General features: G+C 33.8%; 1 protein-coding gene across 1 annotated transcript in view; it reads left to right on the top strand.

The window, feature by feature from the left end:
* Positions 1-2,845: 2,845 nt before the first annotated feature.
* Positions 2,846-23,274, top strand: part of LOC117020508 (triadin-like) — a 118,296-nt gene continuing 97,867 nt past the window's right edge. The window contains 1 exon segment of the mRNA XM_033103043.1: positions 2,846-3,129. Within this exon segment, the coding sequence (XP_032958934.1) occupies positions 3,108-3,129 (22 nt within the window). The 5' untranslated portion in view covers positions 2,846-3,107.

The raw sequence follows: 23,274 nt of genomic DNA, 5'->3' as shown, positions 1-23,274 counted from the left end.
TGGTGGTAAGTAGCTATTTATTCCCAATCATCTCTCTTCTTATACCTCTATTAAAAAAACAAATAAAAAACAAAACAAAACAAAAAAACAAAACATATTGGCAGTGAACAAGATAATGTAGTATCATCTTAAAATGATTTTTAAAAATGTTTTATGATTTTTTTGGTGAAAACCAAAAATCATCAAAACTTCTCTGGTTGTCTCCTGAATCTTTTACACTCTGAAACTCAATGTGGATGAACATATCTTGTTTATAGCCAAATATAGTATGCATCTTGTTGATTGTTAGTTTGTAATAATAGCTGACAGAGAAGCCAGATTTATTTTTTTAATTGCTCTAAGGAAAAATATTTTTGTCTATTAACCTGAATATTTAGAACACCTAGTGAAAATCACTAGGAATAATGATCAGTATAAATCAGGTTGGAGAGGTAGCTTGGACTAAATAAAATATTTAATAGAAGAAACTTTCATGGTTTACCGTTGACATATATAGACTTGGTCACTTAATAACAACAGAAACAGTTGTTTTTGTATGCATACAGATACTCCTGTATGCAAAACCAGGATAAGTCTACCTGTGCTGATCCTACAGAAATGGAAAATGTGAGAGTATAAGAAGCTACCATTGAGAAAAGAGACCCATCACTTTTGGGTCATGTTGAAAGAGCCAAATGAAAGATCTCTTTAAAATGAATACCTCTTAAAATAACGACAGTAAAATAAAGAAAGGCAAATGTATTCTTTGTAATGTTTTATTCTTTGACCTAAAAAGTGAGATATATACCTTTAAAGAATGTCAGTTGCTTGGTTTTGGAAAGCTTCACAGAGCTCCATTTGAAACTCAAGGATATATCTCATGAATTGGGTTTAAAATAATTTGAAACAGTTCTAATAACTTTTCAAAATGAGAAATATAATGATTTCTTAATGTCTACTAAAATAATCAATCCATTCAACAGATGCATTTAAGATATTTATCCTGAAAATATGTTTACTGCCTAGAATATGTTTTACTCTTCTGTTTCCTTCTAGTATGTATACATGAAATTAATGATTGGGAATTTAGGAGTAATACTGAACACTGCAAACTTAGTATTCTTGCTCCATAGTCTTCTTTCAACTTTCATTAAGTAAGAGTTTGAGATTATGGGTTTCTTTTCCCCTTTGAATTGGCTAATTTTAGTTAGGCCCTTGACCCATGTAAGTTCTTAATGAGTTACATAAAGAATTATTAATTCTTCAGTTAACTATAGTGAAAGACTCTGAAAGTTTCTGACAAATGGAGATAGAAAGAACTATCTTTTCTTAAAACTGGAAGCACTGGTGTTATTGAATGAAGATGTCTTTGGGGGGCAATGAGGAAAGTTCTGTTTTTAGATTAACCTCCTCCCGACCTTAGAAAGTAGACACCAGCCCAGTGCTCCAGGAGGGTGCTGTGAGGAATTGCCATCTTTCCCTCTGCTGGTAGACCTAATTTGTAAGGATCCCCTTTACCTGCAATTGGTAATGTCTTCAGCAGAGTGTCACCTCCGGGGAAAGGTGTCTGACTTGTAGTCAAAAACCTGTAAGCCTATTCCTAGGTGTAGGATCTTTTACAAAATCGCATTACCTGGAATTATTTCCTCTTTTGTAAACTAAGACTGCTTATTTAGTAACCTATTTATTCAGCTGGCATATGAACACTTCCTATTTGCTGCCCATTGGGGCAGCAAATACACAACTGGTGCAATGGAGGAGGTCACTGTCTATGGAAATAGTTGTGTGGCACTCTTGGGAGTTTTAAATATTAAAATAACGTATGTAAGTATGCTTTATTATCTCTGTGAAGTACCATACTAATTCAAGAGGTTCTGAAAACCAAAGACAGCAAGTCTAGGCTAAAAGCTTAAATTACAAACATTTGTTAGGTTTGATATGAGAATAAAATAAAAGATAAGTGTAGTCAGCCCTTGATTATTCAGATTGGCTAGAATTTGTGATTATTAATGCCCTTTGATTCTCCTTCTCCTTCCAACCACCAAATATTGAATATTTCTCTGCTCATTAACACCTAGCTAGGACTGGGAAGGTGAAATGCTAATCAGCCAATTTGGCTAATTGTTAGACGCTATGATCCTTTTTTACTTACTTATTTATTTTTGAAGTCGAGGAAGGGAAAAGCTGAAATCGGTTACTAAAATGTGGGCTCTAGATCTTTAAACTTTGTGTTGACTTCCCTTTCTTAAATTCAGGTATTTTATTTTTAATAAGTTCTTAAAGAGAATGAAAAAACTAGTAACTCATCTGTTGTGCAGTGTGACTATAATTTGAAATTACATATTTCTTATTGGCCAGTGTTTGGAAAATCTTAATCCTCTACATGGAAGCTTCAGGATTTAATAGATGCAACTTTAATTGTAGCCCTATATAACTAATTACACTTGCTAAGCGGATTCAGACTAGTAGGGAATCAATTTGGAGAAAATGATTTGAGACGACCTCCACCTTTTGCCTCTGATAGACATTGCAGGACCCTCCCCACACCAAATAAGGGTAAGAGGAATGTTCTGAGCAATAAGAGCTCTAAGAATAAATCTGAGCTATCATGGATAAGATTACTTTCAACTCTTTATTTCATGTTTTCTGACATAGACCCCAAGATCTGTAATTATCTTAGGAAAACTGCGGGGGCTTAGACAGTACTTTTTAGTTCTTTTGCTTTTTTTTTTTTTTTTCTTATCTGTCTTTGGGGCTGGAGGGCTGTGTGTGTGTGTGTGTGTGTGTGTGTGTGTGTGTGTGTGTGTTCCACTGGAGTGCCAAGGGGGAAAAAAAAAAGTGCTGAAGAGTCCTAGGGAGATGAGGCTATTTTTATTCGAAGCTGATACTTTTGCCTGAGCCACAAGTGCTGCTTGGAAAGGGCTCAGGTTGTTTCCAGGGGGAGAACTCTGCAGAGAAGAGACAAAGTTCAACAAGACAACAAAGGAGCAGCAGAAACAACCAGGAAAACGAAGAGCCCTCACGTTTTCATCTAGACCGCCCCCATCAGAGTTCTCGAATCCTAAAGTATTCTGCCAAGTGCCGCTTGACTGGAACTTTTTGTCTGCCTTTTCCTTTCTCCAACCACCATGACTGAGATCACTGCTGAAGGTATTGCTACCATTTTCCAATAGTATCAACTAGAAAAAAACAAAAACAAAAAACAAGGCGGAAATTGACAGGCACATTGACAGTCAATGTGTCGACTTAAAATGTTCCTTTTAGGGTAATTTTCTTGATCAATGACTGTGTACGGGATCAGAGAAGTGGATTTGGGAGCTGAGAGGCTGACAGATCTGTGTGTTGGGGGAGTGAGAAGATGTTTCTCTGAAATTTTGCATGTGGAAACTTCTTTGCTGTGCCAAAGTTCCCCACTGGTTACTAGTGTCACCCACACCTCTATAAATAGTTATGGTCATGTAACATGGCCGATATCTTACCTAGCAAAAATACAAGGCTTGCAACCAGGAGACCATGATGAAGTTAAAATGTTGCATTTAATGTTTAAACTTAGAAAAATGAGTTTGAGCATTTTTGTCTCATGACATTTCAAAATGGAGATCTTAAATTATTTTTATACAATTAGAGATATAAGTGCTCCCTCAAAATTTGTATGTATTTTGCTATTGGTGGATATTCAGAGATAAGGTTTGAAATTGCACAAAATCACTATAGGTCAATATGATTTTTAAAGTACAGCAATTTATAAGTGGCCAAATTCTGATTTCTTTTTACGTAGTCACATCTCTTTCCCCCCTAAATGATTAATTCTATCTTTACGGTAAACTAAAATTTTCTCTTTCAATGCTTATTCTGAAAAGGTGCATGCTCTAAGCAAAAGCATATAATTTATGTTATGTGACCATGGTAGCAATTGTTTTATGCAATATATGTAAAATGTATCCCTTTAAAACAACTAAAGCATACTGAATACAGACATAATCCAGTTCTAGCCGCGGTAAAATTTGGGAGGTGGATCTAAAATTTGCTTCTGACAGCTGTAAGAAAATCAGACAGGTGGTGCTCTTGACAGCTTCCAAGTTGGATGCTGGTTTGTTTTTAATCAGACAACTGAAAAATAGAACATGTGCTTTTGGCTCTTTGGGCAGACAACAATATAGACACACAGTGATTTCAGAGTTGGAAATTTTTCTAGCTTTATCAGGATAAATGTTTTCCTTGTACCTTCCATTGAGAAATTTAGTCAGACAACCAAATTAACACAAACAATTGCTGAAAGATTTCTATGTATATCAGGTATTTTGCTCAGGACTTTATGTGTGTTTACGTATTTAAACCTCACACAACCCAGTTAAGTTGGCATTATTATCTCCATTTTGCAGGAGTAGAAACTGTAGCTCAGATATTTGGTGACTTGCTCAAGACCCCAGGACCACCCAGATTAGAAGCTAGCTCCCTTAAATCTAGTTTGCATTTTTTTTCTTTTCTGTAAGAGGGTATCAGGTTCACTCTTCACCAATTATAGTTGAGAATTTGCTAACTAATTATAAATAGCATTTTTCCTATTCCTTAGATATTCTGAGGCACAAGGCCTTCAGTTTATCGTAAAGAGCACTGTCTATAAAAGCTGCTTGCTTAGCCCTGTACAAGTGATTGCGATACCTGTGAATATATTTCCCTAACTCTGCACAGGACATGGACTGCCAGCTGCTTCCAGAGGTCACTTGGCCAAACCATTTTTGGCTTGTCTGTAGATCATGCTTTGCACACTTTTGCACTTAATTCATAAAACATTTTACAGGAGAATTCCTGAATATAAAATAGAAGTTTTGTTTCTGTGTTATCTCCATGGGACAGTTTAAAGTGTTCTTGGAACACCTCCTGGAGTCACCCATAAAAAATCATTGAATTAGAAGTAAATTAAAGATGGAAAAACATCACCTAGTTCCTGGGTGATGGTCATTTCCTACTCTCTGGTCTTAACGGTTCATAGGATCTATGTCATCTGAATCTCAATTAGGAGCTTTGATCCTTTTCTGGAATGATTTATTAATCCTATTTCTCAAATGAAAATTAGAGTGCCAACTCAAATGAGCTTAACGTTTAAGGTTAGTACTACCATAGTCATTCCTGATGGTTATCTAAGGTTTCTTGCACTGTTTTCTTGCATTGTTTTCATTTTTGTCTTCATGATTCTCACTTTTTCTGTCCCATCTGCAGTAGCCTTCTTTCAGTCTTTTATTAGAAGTGTACTTTTGTACACAACCTTAGTACAGCTTGGAATAGCCATTCCTCACATCTGCTGTGTTTCTTTTCCCACCACTTTTGGACACGTTACTGAAATGTAAGTACTGCTTTAGTAACCTTATGACATCTACTGGTTACTCTTCCCCTCCATTAATCACAAAACAAGCAAACACCTTAGAGTGCTTGAGGAAGTTAGAGCTAGTGTACCTCCTTAGAGAGTTCTAGTCGACTGTCATCACCTCAATTTTTGGAAAACTGAGGCTCACAGATTATATGACTCTCCCATGGTCATCAATAGTTAGGGGAGGTCTGAGTATACAAATCATGTCTCCTCTGGCTTATCCCAGTGCTTATTAAACCACAATGCAGGGCATGTCCCTAAAGCTTACCAAGTTCTTCTCATAGATATTTCCATGGAATGTTCCAAGCTGGATTACTTCACCTGACAAAAGAAGGGAAGTCATTCAAGATAGGGAATTTTTTTTTTAGACACAGAGCAATAGATTAACTAAAACTAGGACAAATTTGAACCCCAAAGCATTTTAGGGAAACAGCACCTTTTGATTCTGGCCATAATAAATTAATAAAGATAATTATAATGACAATGGTAATAACAATTCACATTTATTCAGAAGACATTAAATGTCAAGCCTGTATTAACCTTGTTATATGATCATTTAATCCCCAGAACAACCAAATGAGATAGATAGTTTATTATTTCTATTTATAGAATAGGAGCCAGAGGTTTAGAGAGGTTAGGAATTTGCCTGAATTCACACAGCTGTATAAGGTGTAGCTAGGATTCACACCCATATTTCAGATCCCAGAGTCATGTTGAATACTTCCTCCTGCTGTATGAGACTAATAGCTTGGTATCGATTCGGAGGTTAATGGGAGCCTATAGTAGGCCCCTGTTCTGGTTTGGCCCATGTTACATTGGGTAGTTTAGAGCTGGCCACAGACTGGTTCAGACTCAAATAGCACTAAGGTTTAAGATTATAAATAGCCATCTACCTTTTTTCCAGAGGCCCAATTATTCCCAAATTAGTGCCAAAGTTAGCTCCCCCTTCTGAGGTTTATACAAATGTTCAATTACCAATTTCAGCATCTATTTGAAAGCATATAGCACAATGCAAAAATACCTTTCTGATAATTTGATAAATGAAGTTGAATCTTAATAGCTTTGTTAAAATGATGGGATGTTTTTAAAAAGTTGATAAAACATGTAATATTTTCAAATTGCCAAATTAACTAATCTGCAGTTAAACTATGCTTTACCCTAACATTTATATAATTGTGTCCTCTGGGTCTGATGACCTCCAAATATCAGGAAATAAAATATTTATGTAATAGATTACAGTTGGTTAAATCCTATATATGTGAGTAAGTTAGCATTACTAAAACACTTAGTTGAGGAAAATTCTGTTTTTAAAAAGTTAGAAGTTATGTCAAACACAAGTTCTAAACTATTAATATTATATAACTGCAGAATTCAGGAGAAAGGTCATTGTACTCTGCATGGAATTCTTTCCTTACTATTAGTTCAATCACATCATTGCTTCTGTAACAAACCTATGAGAGGATTCAATTTCAAAATTTAAAGCAAAAATGGTCAGTTTTTATTTTACACAATGCACTGCTTTGACAGAAATCTATAGCACATGAGTACCCACTATTGTTTTCAGAAAAAGAAATAAATAAAAAAACCAAGAATTCACAGCCAGACTACTTAACAACTATGTACACAAGTTATATCATTAAAAGCAACAGGTACGAAATAAAGAGAAGGAGGAGATCCAACTTACACATCTATGTTTATCTTGCCCAAAGCAAGAGTAGATACTCTGGCCTAAGTGGAGATGATTTGAGGATGGAAGGAGACGGAAGAGAATGAAGATCCAGGGTCAAACTCTAATTACTTCTGGGTTATCTTCTCCTATTCAGAAAAAGCAATAAACCACATATAGAAAATTATTTGTAGTTCTAGGAACACATTTTAAAATACAAATGGATGAAATGATACAATGTTTGAACTTTGCTTCTAAATAATATCTAGAGAGGAAACGTAGATGGAGTGTGGTAGTTTAGGGTTAGCCATGAGTTAATTGTATTGGGACTGGTGATAGGTGTGGGGATTTCATTATAATATTCAGTATTCAGTCTGCTTTTGTGAATTTTCAAGCCTTTCCTTAATAGTTAGGAAAAAAGAATAGAGCTGATGTTTTTAGTAAATGATTTTAATAATTTATTTTTTGTAATATAGAGGGTGCCAAAAAAAGTATACACATTTTAAGAAAGGCAAAAACTATTAAAATTGTTAATACTCAACATATACCAATAGCAAACGATGAATACAAGTCCCGTTTGACTTCTGCAATTACAAGAGGTGCTCAAAGTGGTTACCATCAGCATCCAGAAAATTCTGATTATGGCGACCTACTTCTTGAGCAACATTGACCAAAGTGTCCACTTATACATATTTTTTTGGCACCCTGGGTATATAGGTCAGTGAATCCACTGACCACCAAATTTATTTGTTAAGTGCAAGTTACTGTCTATATTGAATAATCTGTTGTCGTTGGTATTAGACACAGAGGGGCCCAGAAATGTACATTACAGTGTAACTGTAGACGAGGAAATAATGATTTTTAAATATATTCATTATAATGTGGGAATCTGCAGGTTAGTTTAATATCATTTCTCAAAATCAGGGACTTTAGAGACATTAATTAGTAGCAGATCATTTTGAGATGATCCATGTGAAAACCTGAGAAGTCCAAAACCTAAGGAGTCAATATCATGCAAGGAAAAATACTTCCCCAAAATGCGGTGGTTAGGAACATCATGTATATTCACAGGGTATTAATTGCTAAGGTCTTACATGAATATCTCTCTTAAAAATCACAGAAACCTTGAAAGGCTGGAAGACAGATATCACATAAACTGAATCAGTCTGACTTTAATGCTTCTTGATCCTCTTTACTGCTCAAGTTGAATTTAGAAAAAAAGAGAAGAAAAGCAGATTTTGAAAACCAATGGGCTCTATAGTTCATTGAAAATAAGAGAGAAAAGTAATGCAGAGCTGAGAGAAGGCAGCATTAAAATAATTAAGACCAGTGTGATAGAGTAGAAAATCTGTGAGGTTTCAAGTCAGAAACCAGGTTCAAACATCAGCTCCATTACTTCACCATTACGTAGGTGGTCTGGGGAGGTTGAGGGGGCCCTACAGGGGGGGTCATAAAGTAGTGGGTGAATCTTTGGTAAGTGTGAATAATAGAGCCAGAGAATTTTTTTTTAACTTTTACAAGATTGTGATAATTGCAAATTAAGATTTTTGTTTGTTTGTTTGTTTTTAATTCTGCAAGGTATCCATAATGCAAAATCTGCAGTGAAAGTGAACAGAAAATGTATCTTTGTAGTGTCAATCCTATCTGGGTTCCATTAGGAAGCTTTTTGTTGAAGCTTTTATCTGTAATAGTGACTCCCCCCGTCTCCCCATTACCCCCAACAAACCTTTAGCACACAGTACTTGTGGGAAATGTTTTGTGCTTCTCATTTTTTTCCTACTTATTTTTGGTCATCATTGTGACTGTAATTTAAAAATCATGATACTTTTACAATATAAACTGAATTGAGGCTATTCAGCCATTCAAAGGGCTTAGGAATGCCTAGAGACTTAAAATCTCCAATGCTGTTTGCATTAATTTTTAATCAGTTAACAATATTTAATATGAGAGAAATATAAAATGGTGCAACTAAGCAATTTTAAAATCGTCTGCATTGACCTTCGGGTTGAATATATCAATTTGAAAAGAGAATACATAGATGGTTAAGATTTTCCAGTTAAGCTTTTGGTTTTGCAGTAAAGGAGTTGAAAACAATATTGTCTTTTATTCTTTCAAATTAAAAGAAACCCTTTGGGGACACATTTAATATACGTAACAATGCATATTATCTAAAGTAACAGTTTAAAAATTGCAAATAAGAGGACATCCTTTATCTGGTAACTATGCATTAATATCATACAATAATTCCAAGTTTATGGAGTTTAGTTTCTGTTCAACTCACAGTTCTAGGAAGATCTGTCAAAGTTAAGTTTTTTACTCTCCCCTGTTCCCATTTTCTCTGGACAATATGAGTGCCATGCATAGTTTCTGATAGGAAGTGACTATTTGAATGTCACATAAACATGTATTGCCCAAGTAAGGGTTTTTCAGAGATAGATAGAACTAACTTCCTAGTCCAAAATTATAGTTTTTTTCATCTTTAAAGGAAGTTAAAGAGAATATTGCTGGCATATATATAATGAATAAAGTTCTCCTCTCTGTACAAGTTATGCTCTCTAAACATCAAACTTCTCCATATCTCTGGGCCAAAGCAAGCTGTCAAAGGCACACAGAATTTATGATTGTGAGAGATACTTTGGTATGTAAATACTCTGTTTCCTCATAAATTACAGAGTCCATTTCAGTTATAATATACTTAACTATTACATTTAAATATATATGGTTTAGATATTTACTAATTTGGTATCTGTGACTGGGGCATATGGTCTTCACTTAAATAAGTTAAAGATATAATCTTTTAACCCAGAAGAAGATAATTTAAGAAAGATAATTTATATTAAGCAGCCAGCTTTTTACAGAGGACACTTAGTTTTATTCGGACAGCATGAGGCCAGACCTCACTGTCATACACTGGTTTTATCCTCACTACGCATTTGCTGCATCATTCTCTTCTCCCTGACATGTTACTGAAATGCTCAGAAAAACAAAAGAAAGAGATCTTAATATTTAAAAGTTAGCCTAAGAAGGTCCTAGCACATTGGTGAGCATGTGGATGTGAGAGAATCAGTTTCCATTTAGGTATGTTTTCAAAATACAGTTTAGCAAGGTTTCCCTAAGAATTTATTTTTGCCTTTTAAAACAAAATCATCATGCAATTAAAAGAATTATCTGTGTTAGATACTTGACATAATGTCAGAACAAAGTGGGTAAATATAAAGTGACACTTCTTTGATATTCAGTACTGGAGCTATTGTTTTTGTCTCTGTTTATTCTTATTTAACTTATGTATAATTTCCCAGGGGAATAAGAGTGTACTATAAATCTAAAGTTACCATAGTATGGTAAAACACCCAAGTTTGTGAATTTAATTCCGCAGAAATATTAGGCATTGCATTTAGAGAAAAGCAAAGACACAAAATACGTTCATTTGAAATGTAACAACATTTTAGACTCTGGTATTAATTACTGACCTACAAGTAGATTTATAAAGCAGTACGTCATGTTAGAGGCTCAGCTGTAGACAATATTTTAGCACTATTATGTACCAGGCTGGATGCCAGATAGTGGGGGCATTAAGATGATTAATACAAGGTCCCTGACTCTAATATAGTAGATTGAAAAATAAGCAAGATAAAGCAAAAAAAAGGAAAAAAAGATCAGGAAAATGAAGAGTGGACAGATTTAAAAACATGATTCCAGTTGGATTTATAAATGATGGGTATTTAATTTAGTTGAACAAAGTCATGCTATTGTTCATAAATCCTATGATTAGTGAACACGTTGAAACTTGCTGAAAATAACGTTAGAATGATAAAAAAAAAAAGTGCCCTATTCTTGATTCTGATAATTTGCAGTGCACTTTCCATTGGTGAAAAGGTGAAATGGCTTGCCAAAGATTAAGGAAATCAAGAGTAGGTTTGATCAATGTAGAGGTAATGGAAAAAGAGATAGGTAGTAGGTAAGAATTAGTGGTCTATAGGATGAAACCCTAGGATGACCAAGGTACAGAGTTATGTAGCTCAGAAATTGGGTAAAAGCCCTGGTTGAAATACTTTATTTTTGTTGAGACAACATATTGCTGCAATATTGCAAAGGTTGGATGTCTTATGTTCTTGATTTATTTTGAAATAGTTGTTTATTATGATCTCTAGTTTTGTTTCCTCCTACATGAGGGTTCTCCCACTATTTGTATTTCCATTGCTGCCTTTTATACCCAAATACTCTAATTTAACCTTAGTTTGTATTTATGGAGCACCATTTCCAATTCATGAAACATGATAAAATAATATTAATACTAACTGTCAGACAGGTGCACACTAAATAAGTTTCTTCAGGTTAATAATGAGAAATCCACTGTTAAGTAAAAAACATTTACTTACCATCTATGGCCCCTGTTGTTCTGAGTACTACTATGCAGACTAGTGGTGTGGGCCAGTGGTCTTGTAAAGACATCCTATAAACACGATGCAATAAGCATCGGAGCAAGGCAAGAGGGTTTTCTAGATGCTAGGGAAAGGCCTTTATCAGGAAAGGCTGAAGAGACATGGGGCTTATTCTAAGGCTCAGAAAATATAACAAAGAAGTACCTAGGAGAGCAGAAATAACTAGATTAAAGCAGTAAGTCTGCAGACTCCTCTAGAGACTTTGTTCATAGTGACTGGAAGAGTTGTATCAGAAATAATAATTTTGACAGTTGCCGGAGACCTGCTTTAACTACTGTGTCTCTGCATTTGAAATGCTTTGTAGGTCTTGTCTAGAATGAATCATTATAACCACCATCTAGTCTGGGCCCCTGTTTTTGAGTAACATAGGCTCTCAATACCCAGGTATTTTATATCATGGTATCCTTGTCCCGTCACTCTGTCATCCACCTGTTGATGGAGAAGGGCAAAACTGCTGACACCCTGAAAGATATTCATTCACTTAATAAATACTTACTTGTATATATTTGGGGTATGTTCTTTTGCCGGTAATTGTGTTAAGTCCGAGAATGAAATGTGAAACATCTATAAATGTAGCACTCAAGGAGAAATGAAATCATTGTATGAATAGCTGTAATGCACAAGGCTGTTTCCTAAGAAGTTCAAAGTTTCCTAAAATAAGTACAGATAAAATTACATGCAAAAATTATGAGATAGATTCTTTGGTTTCTCATCACTCAGGTCTAAAGTAGACGACATTTACTCATATGAAACAACTAAAAATGAATTAATATATGACAAATAAATTAAGTGTTATGAGATATGATTATCAGATAAATCTGAGAAAAAGGAAACTAGATGAACTTTGTTGACCAGGGACTCTTATAATGAAGTAGAAGTTAAGTTTAAACTTGAAGGATATTTCTAACTGAAAGAACAGGGACATAAAGGAAAAGCAAAGAATTACATTTTATCAATTTAGATCCTTAAAGTTCCAGGTTAATTTATTTAACAAATAATTATGTATTATATTTTTCACTAAATCTTGGCCTCAAGCTTTACGCTGGGGAATCAGAGGTGGAGGAAACATATTTTTTTGGCATTTGGGAAGGATAATTTGTCTGAAAGGTCTTTCCCAGACTTTGCAGGATAATTAGCACACAGTAGCACCCCTTACCATAATTTTGACTCCACAAACAAACCCAGGTATTTTCCTATAGGGATTCTAAACCACACCCTGGTTAACAACCAATAAGAACCTAAGACAAAGGTTCACATAAGTCCTAATGGCCATGAAAGGTGTAGGATCAAAATACTGAACTATGGGAAACTCCTGGCTTAGTTATCTCCTAATTTTACAGAAAAGATTATTTTTAGGTTACTAGAGGGTATTTGGATTGGTAGGAAGGTCCACCAATATCTTCCAGTCAGTTACCAACTACGAGTTAATATACTAAATATAGCCATCTAGTTCAATGATTAGTGAGTTAGGAGGGACAGAATGAAATCCTTACTAAAATATAATTATATTTGGCTGTCTTGATGTAGTATTTTTAAATCTATAGTAGAAAGAAGAAAAGATGAAGTATAGGAAGTATAGGACAAAAAGTTCACAAGCTAAACAGAATGACAGGATCTCCCCTTGAGAAAAATCAGTGAAAGGTGATGGCTTATTTTCCGTGTCCTTGAGCTAATGAGTTGAGAAGTGACAGCATAATTTGAGGAGAGGCACAGGTGGAAGCAACTCTGATGAATAAACTGAAAGACAGGACTCTGCAAAATTGCCTCATATAGTTTTACAGAATCTAAGTAATAAACTTGGGGGTGGATTACATTTACTTGATAGTCACCCAACATCATAACATGTTGAACTCTACATGTCTGCTTAGAGTACCTCCAATTTTTTTTTAATCCTTTGCATCACTACCAAAATAACAAATGTGTTTTCTAATCATGTAGGAAGTCACTTAAAATTAGTTCATTAGGTTACACTGACCTACTTAGAAGCAAAAATGCCCAAGAACTATAAGTGAAAAATGAACTAGATAATTGTGGCAATTTTTGAATAATACTGTCCCACTTGGTTTTCAAGAAACCAACCAGCTTATCAGTTCAGTGTTAAAAGAAATATTATAAGTCCGCAGCTTTTAAAAAGTTTTAATTTTTTTCTTTAAAATTATTTTTATAAAGTATTGGCATTGAAAGCTGCATAAATGATATATATTTATATGTCATTTACTAAACAATAATGGAGTTGACATCCACATAACCAATACCCAGATCAGGAAACAATATTTTCATCACCTTTGAAACATATTTCCATCTCCCCACCTACTAACTGACTGTCACTTTGGTTTTGCTTCCCAATCAAGATTCCTCTTTCTCCAATTCTTCCCCAGCATGAAACAATATTCTGACTTTTTAAAAAATAACAATCATCTTGCTTTTCTTTATAGTTTTATGGCCTCCACATCTACAAACAATGGAGTATAGTTCTGCTAAGTTCGTTGTTTATATAAATAGAACCACCAGCATGTATTATTTTATGTCTTGCTGCATTAATTCAACACTGTAAGATTCATCTATTTTGCTGTATATAGCTGTAGTTTGTTATTTTTCTTACTGAATAGTATTTCATTGTATGAATGTCAAAATTTATTTATTCATTGGAATTTTTTTACATTGGGAATCTATTGTGAACCACACTGCTATGATCATTCCTCTTCCTTTTAGTTTAATATCTTATGGTTCTGTCATCAATGTATATTTATTTCATGGCACTATTTTCTGTGATAAAAAGGTGCAGTCAGCATGGAGAACTCACTTTGTTGAATCAAATTGGGTAGTATATATATTTTCCTTCAAATATAATTAAGAAACATGGAGAAAAGCTGACCTCCGTGGTTACCTACTAGAAATTCCCCAGCTTATTTTTCAGAAGAAATCAATCCAGCCCCCTGAGATATATAAAATGGGTATTTGGGGAAGCAGGGAGAGAATGAATAGAATAGTAAGGACTTCTTAGAGACAAAGAAGGAATCCCCATTATATAGTGACTTCTATCTGAGACTGTAGGCAGCCACTCAGAAACTAACATTTAGACCTGCATAACATGGAATAAAAAACAGGTTATTCAACAAATATTTACTGAGTATCATGCCTCGTCATTGCCAATCACTGTGCTTGCAGCGTGGCCAGTATCAGCAAAAAACAACAACAACAACAAAAACAGTCCCTGTTTCACAGAGTTTATACTAATATAGAAAACATCTATCTGATGACTAAAATACACATCCTCACCAGATTCTGTATCTGGAGAGTATGGCCAAATTCTTGCTGGTTGGGGTTCCTTTATCTAGGATTTCTGGTAATTCCTATTCAATGGACACAATCTTTAATTAGACTTTAATGACATTTATTAGACTATTGCTATTATTCACCTACAGGCCAGACTTACTTAACTTTCCAGTTCCACTCTTCCTGCTTTTAGATCAGAACCGCCTCTCTTTAAAAGGAGACCCTTTCAGAAAGATACCTTTATCTACTTCATGTTTATTTTTCCAGCTAAAATTCTCAAAAATGAACCTATTTCCAATTTAATGGAAACATTTTTCATTAGTGTGGAAAGCCAAACTACCTCAATGGGTGAGAAAAGAAAGGTTAAGAGAGAATTTTTAACCCCTTATGTTTTGTTATCTCTAAAAGTGAAAGTGAAAACAACTCTATTTGTGAAAATTTATGAAGGTCATGAGTACAACAGACAATTATTTTTGTGTGTTTTTTTGTTTTTTTGTTGTTGTTTTTCTTCAATTTTCAATTTTAATTCATTTTGGGTCAAAATGTATGAATGCATGTAAGCTTTGTGGACATAGCATCAGGATCATCTGGGAACTTGTTAGCAAGTTTTACTTTTTTAATCAGGTTACTGATTAAGATACACCTCAGACTTTCTGAATCGTAAACTATAAGAGAGAACCTAGCAATCTGTGTTCTAATAATCCTTTCAGATGATTCTAACATACACTAAAGTTTGAGAACTAGTACCCTAGTTAATTAAAGATAGAGTTTTAATAATATCACTACTTTCAATTATATTAAGAGTAAATATCCAAATCATACATGTAATATAGTGCCTCAAAATTAGTAAACAATAATTGAGGATTTTTTAATGACAAATTTATGTTCATGTGCAATATAAGATTCTTTTCATGGGCAAAGTAAATCTGAAGAATAGAGATGGAGAAAAAAAAAATCAAAGAAAGTTAGAACTGTTTACCTGGAAGAGAGAGAAGTTGTATGGAGGCCAACAGTTCAATCTGTGCATACTGAAACTTATTAAAATGTTCTTAATCAGTTATTACTATGACCCTACAGAGTTTTGTCTTTTTCCCATTTGCTCAATCTCTAACCTTTTGGATTTTTCATTTTTGTTTTTCTTTTTATTTTGCCTGATAAAACTGTTGGCATTTTGGTGCATTTTCTTTTCTTTCTTTCTTTTTTTTTTAGTAATTAAAGTTTATTGGGTGACAATGGTTAGTAAAGTTAAATAGGTTTCAGGTGTACAATTCTGTAATACATCATCTCTATATCACATTGTGTGTTCAACACCCAGAGTCAGTTCTCCTTCCATCACCATATATTTGATCCCTTTTAATGAGTTTCCATTTCTTGATTGTATCTTTTCGTCTTTAGTCCCACTGTTCTTGCTTTAATTTAAACTCCCATAATTTTATATTTGGATCCCTGTATGTAGCACATTGTATTTTTCACAAGTGTCAGCAGCAATATTTCCCACCACACATGTTGTTTTTTCAATGTGACCTTGGCTCTTTTTCCACTGGGAAGTGTGGTCTGTTTTCCTTCTTCCTGAACCCAGGTAGACCTGTGTGACAGCCTCAACAAATAAAACACAATAAAAAATGATGCTATATGACTTCCAAGGGTAGATCCTAAAAATGCCAGGCTTGTCTATCTTGTCCTCTTGGAATATTTACTTTTAAACCATACTGTAAAAAAGTTTAAGCATCCTGCCGAGGCCCATAATACAAGGAACAAGCTGTAGGTCAATAAACCCAGCTGAGCTTCCAGGCAATAGCCAGCACCAACTCTCCTCCCATTTGAGTGAGCCATCTTGAAAATGGATCCTCCCATCCCCAGGTGAGCCAGTCTACGTAATACTTGTGGAACAGAGATGAGCCATACATGCTGAACTCTAATCAAATTGCATGTTTCTGAGCAAAATTAATAATAACAATTGTTTTAAGCCATTAAGTTTTGTGATACAGCAACAGATAAATGATATACTATATAAGCATGTATGTAATTCCCTGACCTCTAACTCATCTTGCATATGACTACCAAATTAAACCTATAATGGTATAGAACCCATGAAATAATGGTAACTTACTCAGAGTACACTTGCTTTAACCAGATTCAACATGATGTTAGACGATTGTACAATTGTTATATCTCTCAGACTTTATCATTCATTTATCCACATATTTATTAAAGAGTTCTAGTTACTAGAGATATGTTCATGAAGAAAAGGAAAAAGAAAGAAGAGGGAGGGCGAAGGAGGAGGAGGAGGAAGCGGAGAATGGGGAGGGCCAGGAGAAAGAGAAGGAGAAAAGAAGAATAAGAAGGAAAGAGAAACAAAAGGAAGACAAGGAGAAGGAGGGAGAGGAGGAGGAGATGAAGGAGAAATTTCTGTGGTCAATAGACTTATTGCAGCAGATTCTCAATTACCACCCCTCTTTATATTTTCTAAATATGAATATGTATATATATATATATATATATCAAATGATGCCCTGGTTGCATCATTTGATATATATATCAAATGCAGGGAATTGAAGAAACTTTCACTTTCAATACGTAAGTTCCCCCCACATAATACGTTGCCCTATTTGAGCAAGCCTAAGCCACACTGCATAGAGGAATGTGCACATAATGTCTATTGACAAAGAGTAGAGAAAATATTAGTCATGGTATGCATAATAATGGCCCCCAAATAGATCCATGCCCTAATCCCCAGATCCTGTGAATACCTTATCTTCCATACCAAAAAGGAATTTTCAGGTATGATTGTATAAAGGAACTGGGGCTAGATTATCCTGGATTATCTGACACTAATCAAATAAACACATAAAAGTGGAGAACCTTCCTGGCTGTGGTCAGAGGGAGATGTGATGCCAGGACTTGACCAGGCACTACTGCTTTAAAGATGGAAGAAGAGGCCATGAATCAAAGAACGCGGTAGCTTGTAGAAGCTGGGAAGAGTAAGGAGACCAATTCTCCCCTAGAGCTTCCATAAAGGAGTGTAGCCCTGCATACATCTTGATTTTAACACCTGGAAACACATGTTGGACTTCTGAGTTACAGAACTGTAAGATAATTTGTGTTATTTTAAGCCATCGAGTTTGTGGTAATTTTTTATGGCAGTAGTAGAATACTAATATACCAGTGTCTGATTACTATAAATCTCTCTTATGTACCAAGAGTCAAATTTTGAGAAGGATCATATAAAATTGACATAGAAGAATTGCAAATTTATTTCCACGAAATATTTTTACCTAAATCACTTTTTAAATAAAATGAATAGGTCTCCTTTCTATATACAACCCGAGGCTAAAAAGCAGCCATTTTTATAAGGTCACAGAGCTCATTATTGGAACAATTAATAGTGGATTAATGAGTAGCTTATTCTTTCTGTAAAAATGTATGCTGATTTTACTTCCAAAAAATAGAGTTTTCTAGTGAGATATCTCCCCTAAGAATCAGCAAAGTTAGAGAGACACTTCATTTTGGTTTGTATTTCCACCAATGGATAATTGCAGATTTTAGGAAAGAACATTATAGTTTGTGTAATATTTCTTCCTTCTTAATATCTCTACGATTAATCTGTTTCCATTGAATTCTATGAGCATTTCTGAAACATGAATTGTGACTTGTTTTATAACCAGTAGCATTTGTATATATATTTAGTCACCTATGCACAATATCTAATACATATTGTCCACACTGTTTAGATGATCATAAAATGAACTTTAAAAGTCTCCCTTAGTTCTTAAACCAGGACACTTGCCCTTCTTTGGAATGGGTAGCCTTCACCTTCTTAGGTTTGCACACACCAGGAAGCGATGTACATTTTCTGCTGGATAAGAGCCTATTAATAGAAAGCTGACACTGCTGTAGTTTTAAAAAATCCGGTCAGAGATTAATTTCATGAAACCCACAGCCATGTCAAGTAAACATGATCTATTTGAGGTAGGTGAAAGATGTGTGATCACTTTGTTTGCTGTTCAAACTAAAATGAATATACCTCCCTTTTATATTTGGATTCTGAAACCTTCTTTTTTTTTTTTTTTTGCTTAGAACTTTTAAAATATCCTTGCATGAAGTTCCTGCAGATTTTAAACTAGTGACATAAACTTTGTGCTTAAATATCTTCCCATTAAAACCAATTAAAGAAAAAAAGTGATCAGAATATGGGATACAACAAGATATGACAAACGAGGTTTATTAACATTGTTGAAGTACTAAAAGTTAGAAAAGTAAAACTTGGAATTAAGTAAGCATAAAGTTATATTTGTAGGAAAACAAAATTGCCTTAGTTTAACCTGAAAACATTAGATGTCCATTAAAAGGCAGAATGCAGGTAGACATATCTTTGATGATGAATATTAAAAGACATTTTTCAGAAAGGAAAGAATACAACAACAGGGGTGGCCAGTTAGCTCAGTTGGTTAGAGTGTGAAGCTAATAACACCAAGGTTGCTGGTTCGATCCCTGCATGAGCCACTGTGAGCTGTGCCCTTCTTTAAAAATAAAAGAATACAACAACAGAGCAAAATTGTAAGTGGTGAGAAACCATAAATACATGGCATGACATTTGTGTTGCATTTACACAATATAAATGCATATAAATAAATATGAACTGTACATATATTTTACTTGTGATGCACAGAATAAAATATGAATATAAAGTTTTACCTTAATAAATACTGAGTTCTTACAATATATGAGAGACTCTTACAAAGCACTAAAAGAAATTATTTGGTAACTATATAACAAAGATTATAATATTGTAATAGGGAGATAGACTTTGATGAATGTAATTAAAATAATTTTTTAAACATTTGTTTTAAATGCCAATGTGCCAAAAAACATATATAAAAGTGGACACTTTGGTCAATATTGCACAAGCAACAGTTCCTGTAATCAGAAGAGTCTGGACGCTGATGGTAACCACTTTGAGCATCTATTGTAATTGCAGAAGTCACACGTGACTTGTATTCATCTTATGTTATCAGTATATATTGAGTATTACAATTTGAATAGATTTTCCTTTTTTAAAATGTGTATACATTTTGTTTTTTGGCACCCTCTGTATAATGGTAGCTTAAGGTCAGCAGCTAGTAATGATATTTTTATTCTAGAATAATTTTGCAAATATGTCTTATTTTACTAAATATATATTTCATATATCTTTGAACTAATATTAGAGGGGTCAATTTAAGGTTATTTGAAAAATAGCTAAGTATTTTTGCATAGTAACATTCTTATGTTCTTTGAATGGTGGAGAGTTTAAAGTAGGAAGTGATTTATACATACCTACTTAAACCAATATCTCCTAAATTTTTATGTGCATATGAATCACTTGTGAATTTTGTTAAAAGGCAGATTCTAATTCAATAGGTTTGGATTGTTGCCCGAGAATCTGCATTTCTAACAAGCTCCTCGGTGATGAGGATGCTACTGGTACATGGACCAGTCTTTGAGTAAGAAGATCCTTGAGCACGTTAAGGAATGCTTAAAGGAAAATGCTGCTTTGGGTTTTAGTCTCTAATTTTTCAACTGAAATGAATAAACAAATGGATATACTGTGAGAGAGGACCAAAAGGAGAAAGAACATTTTATTATTTATTTTTGTTTGACTCATTAAAGAGTGTGTATGATCCTTTTTAAGAAGAAAGGTTCATATTGCTGGGTTAATTGTGTTCCATTCAACTCATATTCATTATATGTATATATAGTATCAAATACTTTCGGTCCTGTCAAATCTTAAAAATATTTTTTTTACCCTTTAATGACATTTTTGTGCTATGTTTATAAAGACTTAGATTTTTAAAAGAGTTACAAATTGTATGACATTTTATTTAGATGATTTTTAACACTTAAAAATTATCTATTATTATCAGTATATTTGTTGAATATCACTGGGTATTGGGTATCAGATTTCAAAATGATTGGGCACATATCTCACTATAATGATCTCTGGGCTATTTGTATGCTTCTATTTGTATGCTTCATGTAAAAAAAGAAAAGTTTCAACCAAACTGAATAAATGGTATTAAGCAGAAGGAAGTTGTTGAGTAATTAATAATGATGATGAAATTGATTTGTGCTGAGATTATGTTCTCTCTGTTTAAGGTGATGACTTTTGAATACTTTCTATTAAGGGTGAAAAAGGTGAAGGGATTAAAAAGTACAAATTGGTAGTTAAAAAATAGTCATGGGGATGTAAAGTGAAGCATAGGGAATATAGTCAATAATATGGTAATAACTATGTATAGTGCCAGGTGGGTACTAGACTAGTTAGGGAGATCACTTCTTAAATTATATAAATGTCTAACCACTATGCTGTACACCTGAAATTAATATAAAATAATATTGAATGTCAACTGTAACTGATAAATTTAAAAAGGGTGGAAAAGGGAAAGGGGAAAAAGAGGACCAAATTTCCAGGTGTAAAACAAATAAGTCACAGGGATGTAATGTACAGCATGGGTAATATAGTCAATAATATTGTGATAGCGTGGTTACAGTGTCAGATGGTTGTTGGACTTACCATGGTGATCACTTCTTTAGGTATATAAATGTTGAATAACTATGGTGAACCCCTGAAACTAATATAATATTGTATGCTAGCTATATTTTTAATAAAATTTTTTTTTAAAAAGGAAACATGAAAATTTTGAAAATATATAATTAAATTTACATTTATTTATTAAACTGCTAGCAAACCTCTAGGTTTATTTCAACTGGAATTAGATGTGTTTTCTGGTATAAATGTAGGTTGAGAGTTTGCTCATGTGAATTCTGGCATCAGTTGAGCATTCCCAAATCCTGAGTCTGTTTTCCAGAACACAGGTTGGCACTCCATATTTACCTCAGATTTAGTCAGTGTATGAAATTTTCCAATACTTTTGTAAGTGAAGGATGATACAACTGCCTTTCACACTTATTTTGGGTCATAATTCACTAAATGTACAAGTTTTTCTTGTTATTCAGTACAACCAATTTTACCTTTATGGCATATTGTTATTGATTTTATTTCTATGCTAAGAAAGAAATGTCATGATATAAAATAGGTAGAATTGTGGGAAGTAGATTTGGAACAAGTTTCAAGGTCAATTCAAGCAATTTTATGTTAAAATATGAGTTATTCACGTAGAAAATCATGTGCCTGGAAACTACTTCTAGTTTTTCCTCTTGTCCCTAAACCGAAATATACTTACGCTGTAAAAACTGTCAAAGAAAATGAATATCTATCTAATGGTTGGTTAAAATACCCACGCAAATGTACTTAACATTTTCGTTAGAAAGCATTTGTGTCTAACAATACTATGACAAGATGTCTTCACCTAAATCGTTCCTGTTAAGATTTAACACAATTTCCACTCTTCTTTTTGAACTTGAAAAATAGGAGGTCACCGTTCTCTTTATAGTGTCCCCTTGTCTCCTAAAACACTAATCTTACATTGTTCTAGTCTTTTTACTTAACAAGCTGAAAGAGCCAAGGGGGCAGATGTTTTTCCATATGCTGTACATTATATTTTCAGCCTTTTAATCATATTGATTTCTAACTTGAAAATTTCAAATAATAGTGTATTTTGAGAAGATATAGATGTGATATTACAAACATTTATTAACAAGTAAAGCAAAGGCTCTGACTGATTTAAAAACACCCAAAAAAACAAATCAGCAAGAACAACAACAACAAAAAACCTCACCAAACTAATCAGAAGGAAAGCTAGCCTTGATTCTGTGCTTGTGCTTACTGGCTAACTACCAGCTGGGTGTATTGAGATTGGTGAAAAAAAAAAAAAATGTAAGGTCAAACAGTCATAGATTTAAACTCTTGCCCTTCCTGGTACTCACAGTGTGACTTTCTCACGCTGTCTTTCTGAAATGCAGTTTCCTTACCTACAATAAGAAGATTATAATGACAGTTCATAGAGTATATATATGGAAGTGCATAAGACTGCCTGACACATACTAGATCGATGTAAATATTAATTTATTTATTTTCTTTTATGTTGATAAAATGACATTATAGGAATTCTGAGGAATCATACATTACTATGGGTGTATGTATGAATGAATCACACATATATAATCAACAACTCATAAAAAATATTGCATTTTGACTTAACTCTACTTACTCATGTAATAAAGATTATAATATCCTCCTAACTTTCTCGGAGTACAGTGGGGGCAATTGTTTCATTTTGTTTTGTTTTGTTTTCTTTCACATCTTGTGAATATAGTGTAACTTTTTTTCTACCCAGTCCAGTTCTCTTTGTTATGCTACAGTTTTTGTTATTTGCATTTTTCAGATTTAGAATTTACAAAACTTTGTTATTATTGCACATAAAGTTTTACCTTTCAATTTTTTTCACTTATTGATCTCATTTTAATATTTTGCAAGAATTTTGAAATTCCTAAACAATTTAAATATTTCTTCCATCTCTAAGAACTTGTACAAACAACAAAGATAAATAGGGTCTTTCAAGGGTTAGTTCAACTTAGTGCCCCCCGCTTGTGTTACATTTCTG

This window comes from Rhinolophus ferrumequinum, chromosome 3 (genome assembly GCF_004115265.2).
Source record: "Rhinolophus ferrumequinum isolate MPI-CBG mRhiFer1 chromosome 3, mRhiFer1_v1.p, whole genome shotgun sequence".
NCBI lineage: Eukaryota > Metazoa > Chordata > Mammalia > Chiroptera > Rhinolophidae > Rhinolophus > Rhinolophus ferrumequinum.
This window is presented reverse-complemented; position numbering and strand designations above follow the sequence as displayed.